The 24,055-nt window shown below is 36.7% G+C and overlaps 1 protein-coding gene across 5 annotated transcripts in view; it reads right to left on the minus strand.

Moving 5' to 3' along the window:
- Positions 1-652: 652 nt before the first annotated feature.
- The window catches only part of taf2 (TAF2 RNA polymerase II, TATA box binding protein (TBP)-associated factor), a 74,472-nt gene continuing 51,069 nt past the window's right edge, over positions 653-24,055 (minus strand). Inside the window, exons 20-26 of one of the 5 annotated variants that reach the window (XM_058745937.1) lie at positions 19,189-19,328; positions 13,396-13,465; positions 9,738-9,847; positions 7,416-7,612; positions 5,356-5,514; positions 2,794-2,884; positions 653-2,638 (exon numbers count right to left, since the gene is read on the minus strand). In XM_058745937.1, the coding sequence (XP_058601920.1) occupies positions 2,358-2,638; positions 2,794-2,884; positions 5,356-5,514; positions 7,416-7,612; positions 9,738-9,847; positions 13,396-13,465; positions 19,189-19,328 (1,048 nt within the window). In that variant the 3' untranslated portion in view covers positions 653-2,357. Of the gene's footprint in view, positions 2,639-2,793; positions 2,897-5,355; positions 5,515-7,415; positions 7,613-9,737; positions 9,848-13,395; positions 13,466-19,188; positions 19,329-24,055 lie in introns of those variants that run through there. The other 4 variants (XM_058745936.1, XM_058745938.1, XR_009266263.1 and 1 more) reach the window with 4 other exon arrangements.

Raw genomic sequence — 24,055 nt, forward strand, 5'->3', positions numbered from 1 at the left:
AAAAAACTCCCGCCCTCATTCAATAAATGAAGAACTAGCCTAACCAAACACCCGTTTCAAGCCAATCAAGAATACATAGAGATATAGCCTAAATCTAAATCTAATAAATCTGTTGTTCTATTTTGGTGTTCTGTGTGGAATGAAGGTGTGACTATATAATAATTTCCAATACAGCAAAACCTGTTGGTGTCTTTTTAAAAAAAATCTGTGCTTCTCATTCACTCTGCACCTAGTGGGTAGTGCAGCTTCACACTGATTTAACTCTGCACAGCGAAATAAATATTTCTGTAAAACGCTTAGTTTGCACAGAAGAAAAACCCGCTCTAGGACCTGCCCTGTACAGTTTAAGAATCGGTATACTGATATAGCAGCAGAGGACTATTATTTTCTTGAATGGAACAGAGGAAAGACTGATGACGTCACGGGTTCAGATTTGGTTGACCAATCGGCAGAAAGGGGCGTCTCATGACCGCCCACAAGGGGACTACGAATTTAGAAGTCGTTTATCCATTTTCTACCCGTGAACCAAAAAATTTAAATCAAGCCTTTTTGCGCTTTTCTAAACAAATGAAAAAAGGCGCCATTTTCAAATTTTGCTACTATCAATATTAAATTTAAAAAAACCCCCCGAATGATCGGATGATACACGTACCATTGTTTAACAGTAAGATTCCTTTATTGGTTTTCAGACTGTAGTACCAGTTGTCCGTTTGGATTTGTATTTAGCAACATGTTTTCGTTGGGACCAAAATTGGTAAAACCTTCAGTTATATGCCTGCTGGGTTGCAGTTAGGTCAGAAAAGATTTTAAACATTTGAAATGGAAAATAATAGTTAATAATAGTAGTAAAACTAAGTCAAAGTGGTGTCTAGGACCCCAAACAATCATAAAGTAAATCACAACAGAACAGATGGAAATCAAGGTATAGTGTGTACATCTGGGTTATCCATACTACTTGTATTTTGACAAACATTATGAAACTCCACAAAGAACCAAAAAGTGGTTACTGATTTTTGTACAGAGACCACTAATACACAGAACTTAATCACAATGAAAGGGCAGAAATAACATTTTGGCTATCTAGATAAATAGGTCAGTATTATATTTTGGCTTTTGTTCTTAAAAGGAATAGTACACCTAAAATGAAAATTGTAACACCCTCAAGTCTGCACGAGTTTCTTGTTGAACACAAAAGAAAAGATTTTGAAGGATGTGGGTAACCAAACTGGACCTCCCATTGACTTGTATAGATTGGTATTTTTTCAATACTATAGAAATCAGTGGGGACCCACAATTGTTTAGTTATGCATATTTTCTCAAATATATTGTGTTCAACAGAAGAAAGAAATTGATACAGGTTTGGCACAACTTGAGGGCAAGTAAATAACAGAATATCCATTTTTTTTTTTTTTGGATTAACTATCCCTTTAATAACGGTACTCATAATGTGCTTGGCAAACACTAAATTTCAATAAGTTTACAGCAAACAATACTATGTCCATTTGATCATCTATATTTGTTTTCTGGTATTCACTAGACAGATTGACCAATACCATAAGCATATATATGTGCAAGCACGTTTGTCTGAGAAATAATGAACAATGACATTTTTACCTATTCATCTAAATTGAGTTCTAGTTTGGAAACTGAAGCTCAAACACATGAACATACACTAGGGAAAAAGTTGTGGTGTAACAAAAACAATGATTAAAAGCTTAAACAAAATGTCTTCATGGTTTTATGCAAACAAAACATCAATGAAAAAGAACTTACTAGAAAAATTTTTACAATGGAGACAACAAATGCAAAAGGTGAAGTAGGTAAACAATTATTTATGGCTCAAATTAGTATACTATACCATATATCCAATTGACCCTTCACAATTTAAAGTTGCAAATGAAGCACCTATTTAAAAGACTGCAAGCCAAGTTGACCATAGAGCCAACAGTGTGAAATGTTCCCTCATTAAAGTACTTACAGAATGTTGAAATTTATCTTGAGATTCAGTGGCAGGAAACAACCCCAGTGGTCCAGGATGGTGAGTATGTGAATCTGTGTGTTTGCCGTTAAGAGGCCACAAAACAGGCAGCTTTACGTGTGGTCAGATCATATTGCAGAATAACCCTTTTCTTCTTGTGTACTGTACAAACTCTTTAATCAATTATTTAAATTAAAAAAATATTTTCGAATTAACTTTTCATTTAAACACTGACATATTACACGTTGGGTGCTATCGCAATGTCTTTACAGCACAGAGTAATTTGTAAAACAATAAACGGAAAAAAAACATCAGAAATGCTTAAAACAATGTGTATTTTAATGTTAGTTCAGACTACTTTTGCTGGCTGATACCATTATCAGTCAGACAGAGATGGAGAACGAATGGAGCGGCCACTGGCAGGGCTGTTACTAAAGGCGTGAGAGTCTCTATCCTTATCTTTGTCTTTACTCTCATGCTTGTGTTTGTGTTTATGTTTGTGTTTGTGCTTCTTCTTCTTCTTCTTGTGCTCATGATGATGATGGTGGTGGTGGTGGTGGTGATCTCCATGTTTAGAGGATGTGCTCTCTTTGCTCAGTGTGGGCATGGGTGTTCCTGGCATGGACAACATGGCTTGCTCCACTGAAGATGGTTCTTTACCTGTTAAAATGAGAAAGAAAAGTTGAAGCAATGTCCTGATGTCTATCGACAGAGATGAGAGATTCATCCAGATATATGTTTCTGCATTTTTTTTTTTCTGTTTCTGCTATGTGGTTGATAGTGTGTGTAGAAATAGTGCAGTATTTGTGTCATGCCTGGAGTTGAGGGTCTCTCCAACATGTTCAGGTGGTGGTAGATGAACGCCTGGCTGTCATGAACTGTGTCCATATCAATATCTTCCTCCTCCTGGGTGGGAAACTGACAGAAGTTGAAGTTGAAAAACATTACAGTACACTACAACATTATAAGATATATAAGTCATTTTCTCCAATTGGTGGAGATTATATAACTACACAGTGAATTGTAGTCTTTAGAACATTTGGCACTAAATACATTTCAAATTTTTAGGGCTTTCTTTACCGTACCGTAACATCTAATTATAACCACGTTATTGAACATATTTGTATTCATCAATAGATATAAATGTTCTATTAATTTAAAACACCATAAAGAATGTGGAGGAGTATGCGATTGTTTTTTGAAAAAGACCTCTGTATTTAATATGTGTTCTATATGTTGTATCTTAACCCTCTGACTTATCTTAACTGAGGGTGTTTTGGGGCCCCGGAGAAGTTTTGACATGCCCTGACATTTGTGATTTTTTCAGTTGCTTATAAACATTTTAATGGCTAAAGTCTAAAAACACATTATTGTAGCCCAGTTTGTGCTGAATACAATGTGAGCAGCATGTACGTACGTGATTGTGTTTTTGAGAAAACAACGCTTATGCGTGGTTAGAAAAAAACTAAAATTTTAAAGTAACTGAAATAAGGCCATAAAACACATACAGAACATTTGTTCACAAGACTTTTGAGAACTGGATCTTGTAGCCTAGAATATTTGCTTCAAAATGATCTGAAAATAATCTAACTCACTCATTCAGAGAAAACAATATATTGATAAAAATTTTCTAAGTCACTTTTTGAGTAGAAAGGGTCTATGCGAGAGGGAGTGAACTTTCCTGGATAATGCTGTGACTCGCATTTTATCCTGAAGTTATAGTTTGGGAAAAGTTCAACCAGTAAATGCGTTCAATACAGAGTAAGTAATGTTTCTTATTGGCATTCGATAATGTGTTGCTGTGACAGTTGAACGCAATTACTAGTTGAACTTTTCCCAAACTATAACTCCAGAATAAAATGTGTGAAATTGAGCGCAACATTTTGAAATATGATAGGCAACCTTTCATTGCATTTAAATGTTGCACGACGTGAGGATAGTTATATGTTCTATAAACAATGATATAAAAGTAATGTCTAAGAAAGTTTAGACCAATCTTTACTGTGAAGTAGCCTACTCTGTTTGCAAATACCTGCTCAAACATGTTTATAATAAGCTTAACAATAATAATTTAGTTTCTCAGTTATAAAATGTTTTTGTATTGTATGATAATACATGCAAAGCATATGTGCATCTATGTTATAAAATCACGTGGGCAATATTGGTGATTGCTAATTTAATAATATAGTTGCTCCTGATAAGCCCATCAACATGCTCACTAATTTATTTATTCATTTTAGTGGGGGGGGCGGGGGTGCTTTATTTATTTTGAATAGTAACAATATGTAGGCCTATATATTATACTAAATATAATGTATTGTTTTTGCTGTACTTTGGATCAAATAAATGCAGGCTTGGTGAGCTGAAGACACTTCTTAAAAAAAAAACAAAAAAACATTACAAATCTTACTGTTTAAATAATTTGACTGGTAGTGTATGTATTGTCACCATGTTTGCTTTGTCTTTGTCCGTTCATTGTGTTGCTCACGTCTGTTTTGTGTTTTCTCGTGCAGTTTCTGCTGTCTCCCGTTTTCCTGGGTTCCAGTTTCCTGCCACTGTTTTGGATATTTTGCATATTGCACCCACAATGTCTTGACTCTTCTGTTGTTTATTTGTTTGTTTGTTCCTAATAAACTGTTTAACTGCACTCGCAAGTGAATCTCAAGTTATTTTATGTGATAGTTATATGTATACACATTTCTTTTTTCCCTCACATTCTTTCTTGTTGCAATTCCCTCTCAGTCACATACCTGACTCAATGGCTCATTATGGAGCTCATTATGTGGGTCTTTGTCTTCTCAGGTGTGAGTCACAGCATTATCCAGGATAGGTCACGCCCTCTCGCATAGAGACTTTCTACTCAAAAAGTGACTTAGAAAATTTAAATCAATATATTGTTTTCTCTGAATGAGTTAGATTATTTTCAGATCATTTTGAAGCAAATATTCTAGGCTACAAGATCCAGTTTTCAAAAGTCTTGTGAACAAATGTTCTGTATGTGTTTTATGGCCTTATTTCAGTTAATTTAAAATTTTAGTTTTTTTCTAACCACGCATAAACGCTGTTTTCTCAAAAACACAATCACGTACGTACAAGCTGTTCACATATTATCGTAGCCCAGTTTGTGCTGAATACAGTGTTTTTAGACTTTAGCCATTAAAATGTTTATAAGCAACTGAAAAAAGCACAAACGTCAGGGCATGTCAAAACTTCTCCGGGGCCCCAAAACACCCTCAGACCCCAGAGGGTTAATTATGAGATTTGTAAGGCAGCTACTGCTACTGTAAGACCAGATCTCTCTCTTGTAAAAGAGATCACTGATCTCAATGGGACTATCTAGTAGAAAGGTAAAATAAATTTCAAAGCCAATTGCTCACTTTGCTTTTAATAGATGCTTTAGCACTAGGCTCCTCTTGCATAACTTGTCCGGGTTCAGGGGATGAACCTAATGGAGTCTCTGCCTTCCTCTTTAAACCCTGTGGGGCCATGGCCACACCACTCATTGCTGGCTCCATGACAACATGCTCCTCCTCCAGCTGAGAATGATTCATGAGAAAAAAATCATTAAAATTATGGCATTTTTTTTTTATTACAGTGCTTGCAGGGAGTAGTGCTGTATTAATCTTTAAGCAGTCTGGTATGAGTTTCTTTTAAACCAGCTAACACCATGAATTATATTCAATAATTTGAATTTTACATATTTGCATTTAACCAACAATGGCCACGCTTACGCATCATAGTATGAATAGCTGTGTCCAAAACCATTAGCAATAGCCTTGCTGCTATTCTGCCCAGTCAGTCAGTGACTGTCTGTGAGACAGCATTTTTTTAAATATTTAAAACACCTTCTTAAAAGAAAGTAGTTACGTATTAAATGGCAAATAGCTAACTGGATTCAGCCTTGTTGTAGTTCAGTGACTGGGAAATTTGCTTAGTTTGACTATTTATTAACATCACTTTTCACTTGTCTAGACATGAAATGCATAGAATTGAAACCACTTCAATTAATTTTAGCTGCATATCAGGAAGACTTCCAAGACACCATAATGTGTGACACTGGACCACAAAACCAGTCTTAAGTCGCAAAGGTATATTTGTAGCAATAGCCAACAAAACATTGTATGGGTCAAAATTATCGATTTTTCTTTTATGCCAAAAATCATTTGGATATTAAGTAAAGATCATGTTCCATGAAGATATTTTGTAAATTTCCTACTGTAAACATATCAAAACTTATTTTTTGATTAGTAATATGCATTGCTAAGGAGTTTATTTGGACAACTTTAAAGGTGATTTTCTCAAGATTTAGATTTTTTTTCTTTTTTCTGCACCCTCAGATTCCAGATTTTCAAATAGTTGTATCTCGGCCAAATATTGTCCTATCCTAACAAACAATACATCAATGGAAAGATTATTTATTCAGGTTTATTCAGGTTTCAGGTGATTTATAAAAGATTTTGTGGTCCCAGGTCACATTTCACATTTAATGATCTACAACAATTTGAACATTCAACATGTGCCCGACGAGAACACACCAAACAAACTAGCCTGACAGACACTCGTCGACGCACGGAGAACTCTGATTGGATGTTCAGTTTAGAGAATGAGTCAGCGCTCGAGAATAAAATGGAAAGTGATGAAAATAAGTAAATCAAGGTGGCACAGACAGAGGAATGTTCTAATGTTACGTGATTTTACCCAAGCATTCCAATATGCGAATATTTTCATAAAACATGAGCTGCTTAAAATAAAGAAAGTTAACAACATAACTGATATTCAATATGGTAAGCAAGTGCTGCTTTTTTATGTTTTGTATAACTGCGTATATCTCATACATCCTGTTTCGCTCCTTTTAAATGACGAATATATACCATTGATAGCTGCTAATATAGACTGCTAATTCCTCTCACGTAGGAGCAGAATGCATGTGTTAGTTTGCAGTTGGCTGTAGTCTGTGCGGTGTGTTCAAGTGCAGATTTTGGTCCAGATGCTGCCAACGCGAGGTGACAACACCGTCGGCATTTGTTGCCGCTAGTTCTTTGAAGTCGGCTTGGTGTGTCCTGGCCTTTACCTTACCTATGTTTCACCTCAGTAGCACTGTAAGTGCTTTACAATAGTGGAAGACACATCTACACTGACACTATGGCTTGATTCTGGTTTGTAGCCAAATGAAAACAAGACATGTGCTGAGTGTCATGGTGAAGCATTTCACACAAAACCAGTCTGTGTAACTAAAATCTAAACTTACCTAAAAGTTTAACATTATCATTTTGATACCTTGCAAGCACTTTTATTACCTTGAATGTATGGTGCATGTATGTTTGCACTCAACTTTATGCACTAATAAACTTTCCTTCCATTTTACGCAACAATAAAAAAATAAATAAAAAATAAAAAAATTGTAATAGGATTTTAGGAATTTAAGTGGTAAGTTTACAGTGCTGGTTGTGGTCACCTCTGGGCCTCCAGGGCCCTGCTCAGATTTGATGGTGGGGTTGAGAACTGCTTTCTTCTCCTTCAGGTTAAGCACAAGACCCAACTCAGGTAGTGGCAGACAGGAGGGTCGGGTCAGCCCAAACAGAGTGTTATACAGATTCACTGCATCGCATCGCAAACGCCAGTCATGACAGGTACCTAAGGCACATACACAGACAGACGTAAATTGCAACATACTAAATTTCTAAAGCCCGGTACACACCAAGCCGACGGTCAGCCGTCAGCCAACGTCGGGGAGCGTCCGTCGGGCTAGTTTGTTTGGTGTGTTCTGCTCGTCGGCGCTCATCGGCAGTAGTTTGCCCAATTCAACATGTTGAATCGGCGTCGGGCCGTCGGTGAGAGAGAGAACTCCGATTGGATGTTCAGTTTAGCGAAGGAGTCCGTGCAGGAGAATTAAAGCAAAAGTGATGAAAACGGGCAAGTAAATGAAGGTGGCACAAACAAAAGCCGCTAGTTCTTTGAAGTCGGCTTGGTGAAAAATTACAATAAAATCACCAGACTGGTAATTTAGTGAAAAATGTATGCACGTCTAAGACTAGGTTCACACTGCTGGCTGAAGTGGCCCAAATCCGACTTTTTGCCCAAATGTGACCCATATCTGAATTTCTTATGACAGTCTGAACAGCACAAATCCGATTTTTTCAAATCAGGCCCAAGCCACTTTCATATGTGGTCCTAAATCGGATACATATCCGATGTTTTGCAATTCTGTCTGAACGGCCATGTCACATTTCATGCGATTTTTACATCATTGAAGTGCGAAAGACATCACAATTCTGCGCTGGAGGAAATCGTGCTCTCCTTAATATTCTTCTTCTTATCACTTCGTTATTTAGGCTCCGATTGCACACTAACTTAAAAATTGCTAAACACACGCTAACAGGAGCAGCATCTATTTTTATTTCTGCAAACACAGTGCGCTGCTTCTGCGCATGCGGGTCACTTCAGGGCCGTATACGGTTCACATGCGTGAACAACAGCGAAAAAAAGAAAAAAAAGAAATCAGATTTCGGCAAAAAATCTGATCTGAGCATTAAGACCTGCAGTGTGAACTAAGACATGCATGATGCAAGCATGGCATGCATTCGATTTTAAATAATTCAATGGTTGATAAATGACTCTGTATATACTGGTTTCCCTAAAATGTGGTCAACAAACCTGGAACTACTACATACGATTGCAGCCACTGAAAATTAATAAACACCTCTGCAATGCCATGAAAAAAACAAAACAAATTTGCATATCAACAAATTGTGGGGAAGTGCAGCGAAGTCGATCAACTTAGGAAATCCCTCTCTCTGTGGCTATGCGCTATTCCAGAAACATGCTATCAGCCACAAACATTTCAGAGAGAAAATGCTTTTATTTCTGAGACCTGAAACATGTCTTGGTAATGGTATGAGATGGCGAATAAAAAAAGTCACAACTGGATTTAAAGCAAATTATACACAGAACATAATGCAACAGCACCATTTTCATGGGCAAACATGCAGCAATGCATTTTGGAGAAAATACTTTGTTCTTGGATCGTTTGTGTGTGTGTTAAACAAAATAGCAACTTCAAAAAGCACTGGAGAAACCACAGCATAAGAACTGAGAAAAAAAGATCATGGGGTAAAATATTACAGTTTTTGACCACCACCTACAACTTAAATCAAATACACGAGAACTGACTTTCATCACAGCTGGCAATGGCTCAACATTTGTACTGCCAAGAGTGGTTGCAAACCCAGAATGAAAAGAAGTGTTTTATCACAATAAATCTTTTCACAGTGGGAGCAGAACCTCCCTGTCAAAACACAAACTAAGAAAATGCTCACTACAGCATCAGATTTTTAAGAGTCTTTTTTAAAACACTGCCAGTGGTTGCAAAAAGTAGATTTATGCAAGTTCCTGAGAAAAACTGGCAATAATTAAAAACAGGTTCAATGGTATTGATTTACTTTCTTTTGTGTTTCAGGCCAATAGTTCCTTACCAGTAGAGAATCAGAATTTAATTGGATTATCTGCATGTAAAGGTGTCCTAGGTTTCTGAGGATGAATACATGTAAGAATTTTGGGAGACATTTTTAAAACAAACCACCTGGAGAGTTGCATAACATTAGGGGTTCACTAAATGTGAGTACATATTCACAAAATGCTGTCTCTAAACATGGATTTTGTTTGGGTTTTTGGCCTAGTCAACTTTGGTAAATTGATGGATCAAGTCCATATAAGCACCACAAGAATGTATGAGGAGAAAAATTCAATGTGTGCATTCTACCTGAGTTCATCAGCTTCCATAGTTGGTCCACTAAAGCTTCATTACACAACAAGGAATCCGCTGCTTTGGTGAAAGGTGGATTCTTAGCAAGCATGCTGAGAATCTCATGCCTAGAGAGGGCAGAATTATCAAAATCTAAAATAAATCTAACAAAACATACAGTAGTTAAATAGTAATGAATATATATATGAATTTGAAGATTCATCTCAGGATCCTCCAATATAACAGTTTAGTGGAACAATTACACCACAGTTCCATTTACATATTTTTTTTTTTGGCTGTCAAAACAAAGCCAAATTCAAGTTAAGCAGCCATACCGTTTGTACCGTTTGTAATTTTGTCCCATTCTTCCACACAAACAGTCTTCAAATCTTGAACGTTCTATGGGCCTCTTCCATGAACCCTGATCTTTAGTTCTTTCCATAAATTTTCTACTGGATTCATGTCAGGTGATTGGCTGGCCATTCTAGCAGTTTTACTTTCTTTTCTTTAGGGGAAGTCGTGGCCTAATCGTTAGAGAGTCTGACTCGTAACCAAAGGTTGCGAGTTCGAGACTCAGGTCTGGCAGGAATTGTAGGTGGGGGGAGTGAATGCACAGCGCTCTCTTCCACCTTCAATACCACGAATGAGGTGCCCTTGAGCAAGGCACTGAACCCCCAACTGCTCCCCGGGCGCCGCAGCACTGTTCACAGTGTTTACGGTGTGTGTGTGTGTGTGTGCACTTGGATGGGTTGAATGCAGAGCACAAATTCCGACTATGGGTCACCATACTCTGCCACATGTCACTTCACTTTCTCTGTAACCCTTGGCTGTGTGTTTGGGATCATTGTCTCGCTGAAATGTCCACCCTCAATTCATCCTTCCTTCAACTATATGAATTTTGCCAGTGCTACACCATGATGTTTTGAGGTGATGTGCAGTGCCATTTGACCTCCAAACATGGTGTGTATCATGGCATCCAAAGAGTACACTTCTGACCAGACTATATTCTCTCAGTATCTCATAGGCTTGTCTAAATGTTGTGCAGCTTTGTTGTGCAACTTTAAATGAGCTTCAACATGCTTTTTATTTAGCAATAGAGCCTTGCATGGTGAGCGTCCATACAGGCCATGGTGGTTGAGTGCATTACATATTGTTTTCTTTGAAACAATTATACATTCTAATTCCAGGTCTTTCTGAAGCTCTCCACAAGTGTTCCTTGGCTCTTGGACAACTCTTCTGATAATTCTTTTTTACTCATTTGTCAGAAATCTTGCGAGGAGCACCTGGTCATTGCCGGTTTATGGTGAAATGATGCTTCCACTTCCAGATTATGGCCCCAACAGTGCTCACTGGAACATTCAGAAGTATAGAAATCCTTCTGTAACCAATACCATCAGTATGTTTTGCAACAATAACGTTGCGAAGGTCTTGAGAAAGCTCTTTGCTTTTACCCATCATGAAATGTTTCTTGTGTGACACGTTAGTCATGAGACACCTTTTTATAGGCCATCAGTTGGGACTGAACCAACTAATATTAATTTCCACTGACAACGGGCAGGATTGCTTTCTAATTACTGATAGATTTCAGCTGGTGTCTTGGCTTTCCATACCTTTTTGCACTTCCCTTTCTTCATGTGTTCAATATTTTTTCCCTGGGTCATTCCATTTTATTACACAGAACTTAATTTCTGAATTTATTTGTTTTGTTTTCTTTGTATGTATGGATTACTTGGGTTGTTAACAATATCTGATGAAAATTTCATGTCAATATAATATATATTTAATGAGAAAAATGGTGACGTGTTCAATACTTATTTTAACCGTTGTGTGTATATACATGTATATGTATATATATATATATATATATATATATATATATATATATATATATATATATATATATATATATATATATATATATATATATATATATATATATATATATATATATATAGCCAAAAGTATTGGGTCACCCCTTCTAATGAACAGGTTTGACTACTTTAGTACAAATCTTAATGTTTAAGCATATAATGATATTCTACGGAATTGTGTGCTTCTAATTTTAAAGCAACAGTTTGGACAGGACCCTTTTCTATTCTAACATGACAATGCCTCTGTGTATAAAGCAAGGTTCAAAAAGAAATGGAAGGAAGGAAGGAAGGAAGCATTTATATAGCGCTTTTATTGTGTATTGCTATACACCCAAAGCGCTTTACAATCATGTGAGGGGTCTCTCCTCAACCACCACCAGTGTGCAGCATCCACTTGGATGATGCGACGGCAGCCACAGGACAACGGCGCCAGTGCGCTCACCACACACCAGCTACAGGTGGAGAGGAGAGAGAGATAGAGATAGAGCCAATCAAGTGGAAATGATTGATTTAGTCTGTGTGGAAGAATGGTCTACAGAGAGCCAAGTCCTAATCCAAGCTGAGCACCTCTGGTGTGACTTTAAATGCAGATCTTGAGCCAAAAACTCTTTACCAAACACCAATGACTTGTACATATGAGTACAATCATTTTAGACAGTTCCAAAACTGTGGCAACAGAGATGGAAATACAATTTTTAAATACATGAATTGTGTTTCCATCTTTGTTGCCACAGTTTTGGAAGTGCCTTTTTCTGTTCTAAAGAAGGGGGTGTCCCAATACGTTTGTCCATATAGTGTATATACAAGTCATTGGTGTTTGGTACAAATAAAAGTGAACAAGTGTAGGACTAAATCCGGTAAAATGTTACACATTGCTCTCTGTATTGTTGTAAAATACATTAATGACAACTAGTAAATGTATTTATATATAAATACAAACTATAAAATGAAAAGACATTTCTTTTAAATGTATAGCACAGTAATGAAGGCAGCAACATATGATAGATAGAGGAGTCCTATCTATCATATGTTGCTGCCGCCATTACTATGCTATACATTAGATTATTAATAGCCTTATAGGACAGAACAAGAAACGATATAAACAATCTTTCATTGCGCAAAAGTGTTATGATACAAAAAGCTGCAATACAGAGTGGCACAAAGTGCTTATGCGCATCCCGTGCACAGAATGATGTGCTTGAAGTAACACGGAGTCACAGTGAACAGCTCCGCATACAGAAGCTCAAAGCACAAGAGATATTGATGTGTAGTTTATTAAATCTTTGCGATAGTTTATTGAGCCTTTTCTTTTAAGTTTTAAATTTCAGTTACTGTGCGCTCTTGGAGAGAGTTTCATCGTCTTGACTGTCATAACCAAATGCGACACGCAGTTTGGACGCTGAATGGAGGATGACAGACAGCTGCAGCTGAAAGAAGAGTTTACGTGAATATGAATTTAATGACTTATTCATCTGTACCTCACAAACTATGGAACGGCTTCAGAACACTTGGACTTTGACTTTATGGTGCTTTATGATGTTTTTGTGCTTTGGTGGGGCTTAACAATAACACAATAGTATACACAGAAGATCGGATTTGGATCGGTCTCGTCTGACCGATACCCGATCCGGCAGAAAATGTCAGTATCGGAGCCGATACCGTTCCTGAGTATCAGATCGATGCATCCCTAATGGAAGCATTCAATAAATTCAATTATTTTTAAAAATAGTTTACAGTTATACATACATGCATACAAACAAACAAATAATACACAGCTGAAGACAATCTTTGATATCATTACTGACCTTATGTAATGGACTGGATCATTCTGTACCAGATCCAAAAGCCACTGCAGTTCACTGGAACTCCTATCGACTGCCAATTAAAAGAACAAAAAAAACACACATTTTACAAGACGTCGGCAACCTACAAAGCTCTACTTCACTGACCACCCATTCAGGCCATGAAAGCATGCTGGCAGAGCTCAAATAAAGTTTATGTTCACTTCATGATCCACATAAGTTTCAAAGAATATACAAATATATTCAGCACTGCTTATTATTATTTTCTCTGTAACTGTAAAGCCCTTTTCCCTTTACTGGAAAGTCTTGAACAGACGTGTCCAGTTCTGTTTAACCCTCAAGCATCCTTTGTATAGGAACCCTTAATTGGTCCTTCGTGGACAAATTTGGGCACAAAAGTCTCAGATGTGATCCCAATTTTTAATAAATCTTATATATAATAAAGTATATAATAAAAACTATCAATTTATGCAATTTTGTGTTTGTTTGTTTTTTTATTTACCTCTAAAAGTTTACTTCAGTAAAAAAAATATATACACATATAATAATAAAAATATAGCTGCAAGCAGCAATTACGGGGCCAAGCACTACAGAAGCAAGCATATACAGTATATAATGGATGCATATATGCATCAATGGCTCTCCAATATTTTGAATTTGGACTGCAATACCTAGTTCAACCAGTAGGTAGGTCAATCCTACATACAGCACCTTTAAGTTTTAGATTTTATCCCAAGTTAAAATTGTAAAAAATAAACATATATATATATATAAGTATTTTTTATTTTTTTTAAAGGGTGGTTCATTGTGATTTCACTTTTTTAACGTTAGTTAGTGTGTAATGTTGCTGTTTGAGCATAAACAATATCTGCAAAGTTAAGTCGCTGAAAGTATACCTTGAAGGACATATCTGAGAGGTAAGACTCAAACCACTGGAGTGCGAGTGTATGTTTGCTGGTAAGATGTGCTTGACAGATTATGGTGTGGAAAATTGTGCACTGATGGTTTTAATTTTATTAATGAAGCTTCTTCCCAGGTTGGTGACATCACAAACCCTGAAATTTACATAAACTCCATCCCCGGGAACATGCAATAAAGGGGGGGGGGGGGCCAAGACATGTTGCGCTGCTTTAGAGAAGTGGAAGAGTTGTTGCCGTGCCGTCAAAACTAGGGTGCATGAAAAAATCTATTCATATATGAATCGTGATTCTGTCTTCTAACGATTCTAATGGATTCCCAAGTTTCAAAATCAATGTTCTAAAGCAGTGGTTTTCAAACCTTTTTCAGAGCGACCCTATTTTTTTCTTTTTCAATTGTCGTGACCCATATATACATACATATACAGAAAGAAAGGAAGGAAGGAAAGACAACTACACTACAGACCGGTCTCGAGTAGTGCTCCGGAAGGATGCTCTGTTCCAAAATCAAATCACTATCGGTGCTTCTGAAATTAGTGAGTATGCTTGCCTTCATGCACATCTATTCTGACATATCATGTTTTGTCCAGTCCATAGTTATGATTATCACAATGTCATTGCAATTTCGAGAGAATATGCGGATGCCACTTCTGAACATTTGTTGCAAGTACGCCACATTGGTCCTCTTAGCAGCATGAAAAACTAAACTTTTATTCAAATTCTGAATGGAGAATAGGCTATATACAGTAAAGAAAGCGTGCAAAGTGCACTTCCTTAAAAAGTTGTCACTCATTTCAGTTTATCACATCTCTAATTCTGCTATAATCGATCTGTCAACACAGCACAATTAATCTCTTATTTACATAACCTACACTTTGTTTATTATAATAAGATGATTTGCGTCGCGAGCTTCCAGAACTCTGAACAAGAACACTCGCGTTCTGAGCGGTGAGTGGATTCTGACTCACTAAAGCTCCTCTGATTGGCCATTGCGTTACTATTCTACAACGCAATCATGTATTCTGCTGTATTAAAGATTTAATCAAGATAAAACCATATATTAGAAGCTAACATAAGCAGTAGCATTTACAAATAACAGAGCAACTAAAAGTATGAAACAAAAAACAAAACAAAAAAAAAACATGCCATTCTGAAACATCCTGTAAGAGCCGTGCTTGCACAGGTTCTGCACGAACCTCTACACTACTATTCTCTTGGTCTTAATCGGGCTCAAATTGATAAGCAATATTGACGACGCCATTGTTTACAATACAACACTGAGCACATGAACTGAGGCGAGGGGCATGACATTTCTGAACACGCACTAGGCGGTTTAGAGAGTCACAACACACTGGGCCAGCTAAGCAATCTGAGCCCATTGCGTATTTCTGAGGGAGGGGCTTCATAAAACCAGGAAATCAGAGCGTTCATCGGAGAAGGGACAGAACAGTGTAGAATAAGGGTAATTTATGTGAAAAATAATGTTTTTTTTTAAACTAAGTATTAACACGTGTTGGACTGCACCCCATAAAAGCAATCAAGCCTAGAAAAAAAAAAAAAACCTTAAATATGCCAAAATATGCTTACAGACAAATCTGACCATGCTATAAGGAAAATACAAAGAGCAGACAAAGTATTCATTGATTTAAAAAATAAATAAATAAATAATTAAATATCTCAAAGTGTAATGATACCAAATGGTACCAAACAGGTAAGAATAAACAATAAATCTAACCAGTAGCATGTTTAAGACATGTTTTGTTTGGAAGCATCAACAAATCTTGCAGTAGGACTTTGATCTTACTTTGAAGTGGCTGAAAGAGAGAGAGAAAAAAAAAAAAAGTCATTGGCTCATTCAATTCTTTGTTTTTGTATGTGTGAGTGACTTTAAAATGACTTTGTATGTGTGAGTTTAACAAAAAAAGAAAAAAAAGAAAAGGCTCTGTTATAGGCTCATTCAATGTTTTGATTGTGGGTGTGCTTGTGTGAGTGTTTGCCACATTGAGAATGTTGTATAGACTCACCCCTTCATTTATGTGCATGTATGATCTGCATTGTGTTTAGGGTTGTTCCGATTCCGATACTAGTATCGGAAATTCCACCGATACCACAAAACATTCTGGCATCGGTATCGGCGAGTACTTGAACCCATGTACCGATCCGATACCATTTTTAAACAAGACCTATAGTTATGCGCGCTAGCTTTGCTTAACGCTGCAAATCGGAAATCAGTTCTTCTTCGCTGCTCAGAATGCAAAGACAGGAAGTTGTGCTGTGTTGCCACACAAGCAACCACTATTTAGAGCAGCGAAGAAGAAATACAAACATGCTAGCACATTGCCAAAAGTTAAATCACTCGCATATGCGACTAAATCTTCACCCTGGGTGACTAAATGATGTCTAATATTAGCCACTGGCTAATAAATGATCAGATTTTACTGGGAGGCTATGTATAAGTTTAGCACAGATATATTGTCACTCGCTGAACACTCTGAGCGCTTCAGATTTTCTCTCTCCATCAAGCGATCTATTTTTCAGATCATCTGAATGGATGCGCAGCGCAGCTGTATTTGACGTACCGTAAGCTCTAGTGTGAAGCGCAGGGTAAACATCTTAAAAGGGGTCATCGGATGCAAAATTCCCTTTACAAGTTGTTTGAACATAATCGTGTGTTGGAAGCGTGTGTACACATCCATCCTATTATGATAAAAATCCACCCAGTGTTTTTTTTTAAATCCCTATTTTAAAATCCCCTTTCTCAAATCAGGCTGTTCTGAGAGCCCTGTCAGAATGATGTAGTTCTGTACAGGCCCCTCCCACGATAGCTGATTCACAAGACCATCTTTCCTTAGACCCGCCCTGAGTGAGCTGTAAACAGTCTGACCGACTCCGGTGCAGGGGAAGACAAGATGTCTCAGATTAAGCGATTGAATTGTTTAGTTGTTGGATGTAATAATGAATATAGCAGTCGTCATTTAACTCCTGACATCTGAGCCACTGAAGAGGCAGAGGATTAGCGTTACTTTCGCTTTGAAGTGAATGCACCGATCCCCGATCTACATAAATGTGTCTATGCTCGCCCCAATTATTCGTGATCCAGCTTTATCTACAGAAGCAGCGAGTATAAGGATTTTTATGAATCTTTGCAAATCGCCTTTCCTAATAACGTGCTAGTTAGCCAGTTTCGCGGCTGAAGTTTAGTATGCTCCATAGATATATATACCTAGATGCCTTATTATCGACTGTTTCTATGGGCTGCGATACATGAGCCATCCACCATTTTTGGAACGGAACAGTCTGCGAATCTTTGAGCGCATTGACTATGTGCGTTTACAACAGCAAGTTATACACTTGTATATCTTTGAATATTCATTGATTATTATGGTGAATGCGAGATGGCTGACGCGTCAACGTATCTGGAGCGGCCGAATAGGGAATCTACACACATCAATGGTCTGCTCGTCACTCCACGGAAGAGAGGGGCGGAGTCAGCAGAGCTCACTAGCATTTAAAGCAACATGGACTAGATCAGCTTGCTCAAAACACAGCTGATTTTGACAGGGTAAAGAAGGTGTTTTTTACACTAACATACTTTGGTTCAAATTTCTCAATGGTATAGACTTTTCATTAAGACCCAAAAGAATCAGATCAACTTGTGTAAAATGGGCATCCGATGACCCCTTTAAGGATAAAATTAGTTCATAACTTGCCGATTTAGGAGAAAATCTTAAAAATAATGGGCATGTCAGTCCTAAGAGTATTTCACAAAGCGTTTTAGCACCAAAACTAGCTCCTAAATCCATGAAACGTTAGTAGTGAAGAGGACTCCTAAGTCACTAAGACCAAGCCACAAACTATTCTAAAATAGCTGTTCCCGGCAACCTGCCTCAGAATGTACAAATTTTACAAACACGCTGCATTTATTTGCACACACATGAATCTTATTTTGGTTTTGGAGGTTATCCCAACTCCAGATTTTCCTTTGATTATATCTTTGTTTTCATTAACAAGTTGGGCAAGAAGTAACAGCTGTTTTGCGTCCAGTTTGGTTTTCTTTTACTTTTGTATGTCTTACTATCAGATTTTACTATAAATCTCTGACAGAGAAAGCCCTTCCCCTATCAGCCAATAAGTGTGTACATAGTAAGAATGCTGACATCATCCATAGCAACAAGGTCAACCCCGCCCTTACTCTAAGCTTAAGATTTCTCTCTATTCCTTAGTAAAAGTTTGTCTCAGCAGTTCTGTGAATAGGTTTTAAGAGAAAACTCCTAGCTAAAAACTTTTAGTGGTAAGATAAAATGTTTTGTGAATACGGGCCCTGAATTATAATATTCCCCATTCATTTCCTATGGATGCCCACTTTTGTCCACGAAGAACAAATTAAAGATGTTTGTTTTGAAACCACTTAAATTTGTTGAATAGAGTCCATTGTGTGTGTGTGAGAGTGAGTTCAGGTGGAAAACAGGAAAAGTAGTGAAGTCTTGTACCACCCAGATTAAGGAAACTATTCAAAAAAATAAAATAAAATAAAAAATTTGTCCCAAAGGATGCTTGAGGGTTAAACAATGATCGAGTTGGCTTTTCAACACTATTTTCCGTGTATAAACTTTCATGAATACCCTATATTAGCTCCTTAAGGTCTGAGCTAATGCCCTGTCTAGGATATTTACCGCTGTATTGATGAACATGAAGGTGGGTTTACCTTACTGACAATGAGACCTTTTGTGTGGGAAGAACAGTTGCCATACAGCCTCTATAAAAGGCACACTAGTTAAAAGATAAAAAAAATACCAGACCAACTAAATGGGCCAAGTTTTCCTAACATGAAAAAAGACAGACAGAGAGAAAATTAGTGGTTAAAAGATAAAGTATGTACCTCTGGTATAGTCTATTACAGCCTCCAGTGCAGCAATCCTCACATCCACAAAGTGGCCATACTGAGCGTAGGACTTGAACAGGCTGGGGTCACTGGGGATGTGGCCGTTCTTCTGTAGCATGCGGATGGCCCGTAAGCAACTACAGCACAGAATAAAAAAATAAAAAATAATTTAATATTAATTATGATAAAAATAATATATATTTTTTTTTTCTAAAGTAAAATGATAATTTTTTCTGGATCATTTAATGGACAGCTGGCCAGTCACCAAGATAATAAATGCATCAATAATTTGGTTCAAAAGAATACCAAGACAAAGCAGAAATTAAATCTAGGCAAAGGGTGGCTTTTTTGAAAAAGCCAAAAGGTACACTATACAACATTTGTTATGTCATATCCATCTTCCAAAATGTATTTTGCCTTATCTTGAAACACTACAGCATGCCTGTAAGTGTTTATTATTTAGACAAAGCACAGCAGAGTAGTCCAATTCCTGTGTCACTCGTCATATACATACAGTAATCACAACGAAGCAGCTCTGGCTAGATTGCTCTTCCACAAGACGCATGTAGTTTTGTTTATTAACCTCTAGAGTGCCAAGGTATATACAGTGTACCTTGAAACATAAGTTCTGAGAAAACATAAAACAAACATAAATCACAGGTATTGTTTTCCTAAGTATTAGGGTAGGGCCCTTTTATTTCCGCGATGCAAAAAACGCAGATGGAATCACGAAATCCAGTTATAAAAATGGAATTTACAGTTTAACGTGGAATGTCACGGAATTTGTCAAAGTTTGGATGAATGAATCAAAAGTAGGTCATTACACCTAAATCAAAACATGATATGGATTAGTATCTGCAAATATTAAACCTCAAAAAGACTATTTAAATATAAATCCTGAATGTTCTGCGTGTCTCTGTATGAATGTATGGCGCAGACACTCGTTTTTGTTTACTACTCGTTAGGGCTGAAGCATTTTGTCAATTCTATTTGATTTCAAAATAAATCATTGATTTAAAACTCTCTGGGGTTGACGGTATCGCCGGCAATACCAGCTCGGTTTTTTTAAGATCAGTGCAAAAGACACTAAAAATACTCTGTTGATTTTGGTCACACAAATAAGTGTTATACATCAATCGAAACTGTTAAGTGTCTACTTTTATTTGTGTACACTCACAATAACAATACAATTTTGTTGTTTTGGAAAAAAAGAAAACAAACAGGGTGTGCTCTCTGTCTTCTCCGCGAACTGCTTTTAGAAACAAGTCACGAAAATGATCTGTAACTCAGCAAATACTCAGCACACAGACATGGGAGTTATATCTATAGAAAGCTTGAAGTGTCTACTTTTAAATGAAGCAAGTCTAACCGAAAACAAACATTCTGTGATGAAGTAATCCCTATGAAACCAACACGATGTTCAGTCTGTCCCGTCTAACTCATCTCTAAAGCAATCCCGCCCCCTCGCAGCTAGCGCCATTCATATGTAAATATCCACATGGGACGTGCGCACATGCAAACGCCCAACACAAACAAAGAGTGAGGAGATCATTCATCACGGCTACTGTTCGTTTATGGAAGACGACGCGCTGAGTAAAGGCAGGATTTCCCTCGAAAGAAGAACAAGATTTCATCCGGAAGAGGAGATCAATCTGATGAGCAAGTAATTTTTCTTTTTTGCATTAGTTAACGTTTTATTATGACATAAACTTGAACATATTTACTAGTTGGGTTGTTCCCAAACTATAACATGATGAATGCTACGCATCTAAGAATGTTTAGACCATGTTTATTATTAATACTCTGTTCACAAATAGATTTTAATAGCGTGCTAAACAATAATAATTTGTTTCCCAGATATAAAATATCCTTTTTATAGTACAAAGTACATCCTTTTATAGTACAAAGCATGCTTGAGTCTGTGGCTACATAATCATATCATAGGCTACTATAAAATCATACATACTAGGCTATATGACTACAAAATCATAGTTGGGTTTTTCCCAAACTATAATTCCTGACTACAATGTTTGAACTCGAGTAAAACATTTTGAATATGAAAGGCAATTCTTTTTATTTAAATTTCTTACGGCCCGATGATTCTTTCATGCTCTATATAAAACAATAAAGTAATATGAATGTATATTGTAACACGATGAATGCTACGAGTCTAAGTAGGTTTAGAACATGTTTATTATTAATAGCCTACTCTGTTCAAAAATAGATTTTAATAACGTGCTAAACAATAATAATTAGTTTCTCAGATATAAAATTTATTTTTTTTTTTTTTTTTTACGATGGTACAAAGCATGCGCGAGTCTATGGCTACAAAACATATATACAGATGCTCCTGATATTAACATGCTCACAAATGTTTTTTTTGGTTGTTTGTATTTTATTGAATCAGATACCAGCACCAGATGTATCCTGATGACTTTCTTCAAACTGTTTACCTCTGAGAGCGCTGTACCAACATCAGATGTTCAACTACACTGATATTCTATGGTGAAACAAGCTCCTTGATAGGGCTGTGCAATTAATTGCATGCGATTCTCATGCGCATCTCGTCAGTAAAGCAGGCTCCGTGATTGGCGGTAAATCTCCATCACCTGTTTTCAAATGGAGCGGCAGTTAATACACAGAGCCGTAGTTCACTGACAAGCTACGCGATATCGTGTTCATAATCGAATGCGATTCATCTGCGATTATGAACGCGATATCGCGTAGCTTGTCAGTGAACTACGGCTCTGTGTATTTACTGCCGCTCCATTTGAAAACAGGTGATGGAGATTTACCGCCAATCACAGAGTTTTCTTCTTCTTGAATCCATGGAAAGTAGTAGAAACACTTAAATAACACACGTAAATATCAGGTATGATTTACTTGTTTCACTTGTTGAACAGAATCTGCTGCAGGAATGACTCAAAGTCTGTTCACATCTCTGTGGTTAGATCAGTGTGCACAATAATGTGTCTTTGACCTTCATTATGTATGTTTTGATTATACTGTGTTGTAAATAAAATACAAATAATTAAAAAAACTTTTTTTCCCCAATCTCCTCACATTCTCTCTTACCTGCCTCAAAGTCACATTAGGGGAGGACCCTTTGCCTCTTTGGTGAGAAGCACTTAATATTCATGGCCATTGGCACTCCCTCGCATATAGGCTTTCGATAACAAAACATGTTTTTAAAAATTTAAATCAATATATTGTTTTCTGTGAATGAGTAAACAGAATGATTTTCACATAATTTCGAAGTAAATATTCTATCCTACAAGACTGATTACTCAAAAGTCTTATTCAGAACTATTAAGTGTGGGTTTTATGGCCTTATTTCAGCTACATCCCCCCCCCCCACCCCACCCCACACAAAACTACCACGCATAATATTTTTTTTTTTTCTAAAAGATGCAAACATGTACATCCATCTTGGTCACATATTATTGTAGCACAGTTTGTGCTGAATACAAAAAAAAAATTACATGTTGGTCAATAGTATGTTTTAAGTAGCTGAAATAAGCACAAATATCAGGGCATGTCAAAACATCTCAAGGGCCCCAAAATGACCTCAGACCCCAGAGGGTTAATTTTGTCCGCGTCGACTAACCGGCAAAATACCGGAAGTGGCGCATTTCACGGACAAGAATCCATGAAATGCATTATTAGACTGTTTTCCAAGGCAGCATCATACATTAAACCCATTTAAAAATCATAATTAAGCATAATGTTATTGTGAGTTCACAAATGCTATGATTCAATTAAAATAAAAACATGCAATGCAGGTTTAATATATGCACTTTATTTACATGCATGTAGGTTACATACAGTATGTGCGTGCATGTCAGAGCAGCTCCGTTATCATTTACAGCTGTGTGGAGCATCTCAAACTCCATCTCTGCATATTGTTGTGAGTTTGGGTTTATAATGTTCATCGGGGAGTGCAATGCGCACCATTTCCTTAGATTTGTAAAGCAAATCATTTATAAACCTATGCAAACTCAGGAGAATAAATGAATTATCTTTCTCAATATGCTATCTGTTCATCGCGATTTCAAAATAAAAGCTCAAACCCTCACTCTGAGTTTACACGTTTTGATAAATTCTCGTAAATACTATTTCTGGTAAATACCCCTTAAAAATAATGTTTTGATTATAAATGTATTAGTAGTAGTAGTAATACTATCATTACATTAAGTAATATATTTCTGATTTCTGTCGCTGTTTCTTTGTTAACGGGTTGCTGTGAAGACCTTCAAGTTTCTATTTGTAGCTTTTGATATGACAATAGTTTTTCTCAAAAGAAATGGTAAAATGCTCATGAAGTGTCTCTCAGAACAGTTCTAGATATCATGTTCATACTCGTATATTGAAGCAGCAGAGGCTGAAAATACCGCGAGTGTCATGCGCGCTTCTGTATGTGTAGTAAACGAAACCACGTGTCTGTGCCATTAATTCATACAGAGACGTGCAGAACATGCAGGATTTGTTTTTATGCATTCAAATAATTAGACATGGTAAAACACAGAATTTGGTAACAATAAAACAAAGTGAGAAAAAGATATAACATTTCATAGGGCTCTAAATATGTAATTTTTGTTAAACTTTTAATAAATTGATGTTAAATTGCATAATTTTCATGATTTTAATTAGACATGCTTTTTAATTAATACAATTTTTATTTACCCATTAAAAAGAGTCCAGAAAAATTAAGAATCCAGAAAATTTTTAATGGAAAAACGGAATTTGGAAAAAAAATAAAAGAATTTGGGAAAAAAATAAAACTGATTTCATAAGACCCCATTAGGGCCAAAGCACTGAAAGAATTTTGGATACAATGTCCAATATGGTGGATCATGGTCATAGC

The sequence above is a fragment of the Onychostoma macrolepis genome, chromosome 16 (assembly GCF_012432095.1).
Source record: "Onychostoma macrolepis isolate SWU-2019 chromosome 16, ASM1243209v1, whole genome shotgun sequence".
Classification (NCBI taxonomy): domain Eukaryota; kingdom Metazoa; phylum Chordata; class Actinopteri; order Cypriniformes; family Cyprinidae; genus Onychostoma; species Onychostoma macrolepis.